Source organism: Cynoglossus semilaevis, chromosome 12 (assembly GCF_000523025.1).
Source record: "Cynoglossus semilaevis isolate Cse_v1.0 chromosome 12, Cse_v1.0, whole genome shotgun sequence".
Taxonomy (NCBI): Eukaryota; Metazoa; Chordata; class Actinopteri; order Pleuronectiformes; family Cynoglossidae; genus Cynoglossus; species Cynoglossus semilaevis.
This window is the reverse complement of record NC_024318.1, coordinates 17,305,509-17,310,795: the sequence shown is the minus strand read 5'-3', so window position 1 is coordinate 17,310,795 and position 5,287 is coordinate 17,305,509. Positions and strand designations below refer to the sequence as shown.

General features: G+C 36.1%; 1 protein-coding gene across 1 annotated transcript in view; it reads left to right on the top strand.

The window, feature by feature from the left end:
- atp6v1ba (ATPase, H+ transporting, lysosomal, V1 subunit B, member a) overlaps positions 1-5,287 on the top strand; it is a 25,310-nt gene that overhangs the window by 10,748 nt on the left and 9,275 nt on the right. Inside the window, exons 2-5 of the mRNA XM_008322563.3 lie at positions 214-312; positions 441-534; positions 1,359-1,436; positions 2,010-2,149. Coding sequence (XP_008320785.3) covers positions 214-312; positions 441-534; positions 1,359-1,436; positions 2,010-2,149 — 411 coding nt within the window. The remainder of the gene's footprint in view (positions 1-213; positions 313-440; positions 535-1,358; positions 1,437-2,009; positions 2,150-5,287) is intronic.

The window sequence follows — 5,287 nt, the reverse complement described above, 5'->3', positions numbered from 1 at the left end:
ACATATATATATATATATATATACTTAATATAGAATACTTAGAGAGAGAGGAAAAAAAACGCCTTGTGAGGTAGCAAATGTTTGAAATGTTGTGAATGGTTTTAATCCATTCTTGGAAAAACTAAACACATTTACATTTTCTATGGCATTTTATGTGTCCTAATTGAAGAAAATAAAACTTTATTTATGACCCTGGAATTTTTTTTTTTTTAGTTCCCCAGATATGCAGAGATTGTCCACCTGACCCTGCCGGATGGCACCAAGAGAAGTGGACAGGTGTTGGAAGTGATAGGCAGCAAGGCAGTCGTCCAGGTAAAAACTGCTGGCTTTTGGTACACCAAGTGATAAAAACGTCTTCAATCTCCTAATACATTGGCATAAAACATGGCTGAGAAACTGTCTTGATTTTTTTTTTTTTCTGTAATATAATCTTTTTCAAGGTGTTTGAGGGAACATCAGGAATTGATGCCAAGAAGACGGCCTGTGAGTTTACTGGCGATATCCTGCGTACCCCTGTATCTGAGGACATGCTAGGTACGATTTGATGTTATTTCACTCAACAGACTAAATCTGTATTCACTCATGATGACAAAAATACATAACTCCTACCATGGTAAATTAATATTTATAAAGGTAAAGATATATGGAAAAATTAAAGCATTTTTCAACATTTGGTAAGATGATCCAGGAAAAGTACCAAAAGCCTCCCTAAAAAAGATTTAAAAAATTTGAAAAAACAAAAACGGGCACATTTTTATCCTTGAGAAAAATTGATTCAATGAATAAAATCATTTAAAAAAAAAAAAAAAAGTATTTTTTTTTTTTTTCATCCTCATCCTCTCTATTTTCTTAGCAACAATTATAAAAAGATGTTGAATTTTACAAAAGCATTCACACATCTCCCTGCGTGCTTATCTCACTAATGTTTCTGGAATTCAAAGGAAATGGTTAAAAGCAGCAGCAGCAGCAGCACTGAAACAAACCTTCATTCCCTCACGCAGCTCTTCAACGTCTCTGTCAGTGCAATTATCTCAGTGCAGGCTGTAGAAAGTAAATCCGCTATTGTTTTTGAAGTATCATTAATCACCTCCATGAATTTATGATTGCTTCTACTTGTAACTTGGAGACTCGTCAAGAGCCATCAGGAGCACACTTGTGTGTTTAGACTCAAACAGAGAACAGAATAGATCAGATGTGGTTGGAAGCGTCATCTAATGAACTTCATTTAAGTTATGTTTCTTTATTAATTTTTGTGGAATATCTCTATTATATAGAAACCAAATCATTGCCTTTGAATTTCCTGAATGAAAATATAAAATTATCTCTTTTTTTCTCTCTTTTTTTTTTTTTTTTTTTAGGGCGCGTGTTCAATGGCTCAGGCAAACCTATCGACCGTGGACCAAATGTTTTGGCTGAGGACTATCTGGACATTATGGGTATGACCTTATTGACCTATTGCCCACCTCACATGTGTATTGGAATATCTTTATAAAATTGAAATAGTACATAAATAAAGACATAAATTAATTTAAAACTGTACCATAAAATATACATCTTTTTTTTTTCCTAGTTACTAAACAGTTTTTTGGGGGGGCTGGTCATGGAAGTTGGTTCAACGCTTAGTGTAGTTTAGGTGTAACAGGAATTTGAGATGTTAAGAACCTCCCTAAGATGTACGGAAGTTAAAACATACTATAGTATGTATAGAATATTAGAAAGCAAATATTAGAAAGCATAAGGTGATTGGGTGTAGCAACGTAATATTAGAAAGCAAATATTAGAAAGCACAAGTCTCTACAGTTTCCTGCCGTTAATCACTGGCAGTCATGCACAGGTGATTGGGTGTAGCGACGTTTTTGTGAGTTCACAGCAGTGAAATGTTTCTCGTGTCCAATTATTGTCAGCTACATTTACACCGATCGGCCACACCTTTCTTCTGATGAAGACAGATTTTGAGTTTTATATCATTTATTCTGGATGTTCACGGGTGTTGCTCTGTGTCTTTTCAGGTCAGCCAATCAACCCTCAGTGCCGTATTTACCCTGAGGAGATGATCCAGACTGGAATCTCGGCCATCGATGGCATGAACAGCATTGCCCGTGGACAGAAGATCCCAATTTTTTCAGCTGCTGGGCTGCCACACAATGAGGTGAGAATCACAAACTCTAGTGTATTCTCGTGTACGTATGTCAAGAATGTCCCCAAAGAAATAAAAACCTTTGCAAATTAGTCACAGGCACTGTCCAGTTGCGATGCCTCTCCAACTTAAATATCTTAGTCTAAAACCAGCGGAGCGCTTCCGACTCTTTTTTTGAGCAACTCTACAAAGGAACATGCAAGGCTTTACTTTCAAAAAAATTGTAGCTGAAACAGGGCATTAAAAAAAAACATTAAAGGTAGGAAACGCTCAATTCTACAAAATAAAACCAAATGCTTTAAATACATGTGATAGAGTAGGGTTTGGCCTTCATGCTTAAGAAGAGTCATTATGTACGTAATGTACATTTTATAGGTTCCCACCATTCAAAAAAAAAACAACCAACGATTTAAATTATTTTATTCAAACGAAACATCTAAAAGTCAGACCGAGACGCCATCGGTCTTACATATGCTGATTAGTACATTAATGGAAATGTCATGCAGTCTCTAACCTTTTCAAATTTTAAATGTCGATGTCACTATTTTTGCTTTTGATAAGAAATGTGTAAAAAGAGTAAAAAAAAAAAAATAGAGAGAGTAAAAAGCAATGTTGGGGTCGCCTTTGTCTAAACATCTACAGAAAGTTAATAGAAGAGTGAATACGTATTCAAGTTTTTTTTTTTTTTAATAATGAACACTTTAACCTGAAAAACTGAATACTTCTTCGAGATGCAGACCTCCTTCAATGAAAAGGTCAAAGAAAGCAGAGAGGGGGAAAAAAAAATTAGTCACCAAGACAACAAGCATCTTAAAATTGTAATAGTCTTATAAACCACTTAAGAGTACTTGATATTATTGTAGGGTTTTTTTTTTTATTGCTCTAAATGGGTTTCCACCTTCTGAGCTTAGTTTGCGTGACATTGCTTACGAGGCTCATTCACTCACTGTGGCTGCTTTTCAAAATGAAGATTATGAATACTGCACAATTTTCAGGGTCACTCACCTTTCAGTGGCACTAATCAAATGCCTTCCAGAGAGTGGAAAAAGTTTCTAGTTAATGAGAAATGGTATCAAAGGCATTATTGAATAAATGACTTATTATTCATCAACGGCTTACTTAGTACTGCTTGTCTAGTACTGCGTAGCTCATCCGCCCAGGTACAGTCTAAAGCAGTACTTTTCAAATAGTGGGACGGGTCCCCCCCTGGGAGGCGAGAGGGTGCGGTGAGGTGCCAGTGGGGGGGCTAGAAGCCTCCAGTCACTAGGTGGCAGCAACTTATACAGTGGTTTGCTATGTTATCAGGTTCTTGATGGTATTTCAATTCACAGCAGTGTGGGTCAGAGGGGGGCATGACAGAAAAAAAAATTGACAACCACTGGTCTAAATCAATAGATGAATCAGAAATCATATTTTTTTTGGGACTCAGTTGCACTTTTTTTTTTCGTCCATTGGCTGGGTTTGCGACTTATACTCAGGTGCAACTTATATATATATATATATATATAAAAATATGTCATTTCACGTGTTTATTTTCACACTGACAGCCACTAGAGTGCACTCTAGGCTTGCGTACCGTTATCTGCTACTCCTTTGTCCGGTAGTTATAAACCTTAAATCCTACCCTAAAATCCATCCATCCATCCATCCATCCATCCATCCATCCATTGATTATAATCTTAAATCTGCAGTAGCAGCTCTAGGTAGCCTACTCCTTTGCCACCTTTTGACTGAAGCATTCCTGGGCATTACCATGCGAGTAAGGAGAAATCATTTCTCTACCCTGGCCTTAGTCTGCCTCACGGTCACAATGAGACAATAAGTAATTAAAAATGTCAACGTAATAAAACTGGAGTACACCCCTGGTCTGTTTGCCCCAGAGCATTTTGTAAATTTATATTTTCTGGTTAAAAGCATAAATGCTGTGGAGATCTTTATAATGAGCCTCTATCGTACAGTAAGTCATGTTTTAATAGTATTGCAGTACTACAGTATTTAGTTGATGGTAGCCTCATGAACATGTGACAACAGTTTGACTTCTGCTTTCCAATCTTCTTTTTTTTTTTGTTATAAATAAAAACAGGAACCCAATTCATAGTGACGTTGCAGCTCTGGTTAACATTAATGTCTGCCTTTATACCATTGTGACCGACAGCTTTGCAGCAGAAACTGCATTTGTAGCATTCCCAAATACGTGAACGTAAAGGGGAAGTTTTGAGAAAGACGCTGATGGGTGAGAATACCACACGACCAAAAGAGGCGTCACAAGAAATGTACTCTGTAGTGCAGGCACGTTCATCCATGGCCTAATAAACCTTTGGGTGTCTGTCTCATAATGATTTTCCTCATAATAAATTAGTTTATAGTAAAATAACTCTTAATTAGTAAATAGTGTTAACATATACTTAAAATCCTACGAAAGTTTCCTTTTGCAGTTAAAAACGGTTCTATTCGTGTTTTATTTTGAAATATAATAATCCAGACCAGATTATAATTCAGTTCCCTGCTAACCATAAAAAAAAACATAGCGACAAATAACCAAAACATAACTGTTGTCAATGACCAACTGGCATAATACTGTGCACTCTCAGCTGTTGATCCTTCTTTTTTTTCTTAAGTCCTTGGGTCTCTTAAGCAGTATTGCTCACAGCAACCTTTAAGAGCGGTGGCTTTTCATAATGGAATACTATTATTAAACTGAAACAAAATGTACTTCACCCTCTATATAAATCAGGCCCTCATTGGTCCAAACTGTCCCTCACACAAACACACATTTCAAATCACCTGCTTTGCCTGATAGGTCTAGTCTTTTTTAAATGAAAATTGAATCACATTTTACAGAGTGAAGTCATGCTCTTATTAAAAATAAATAAATAAATATTGTTTGATCATAGCTATTTGTATTCTCCAGCATTTTTTGTTTTTGTTTTTGCAAAACAAAAAGTCTTGCTATTTCCATTTCCCTATAGTCCATAATTTATATATTTCTTATTTACTGGCTCATTTATTATGCAATTATTTTATTTAAAGAATAGTTGAAGCTAGGTTGAGGCAGGAAGTGGAGATTTGTGAACAACAGTATGGTTTCATGCCTAGGAAGAGTACCACAGATGCAATATTTGCCTTGAGGATGCTGATGGAGAAGTACAG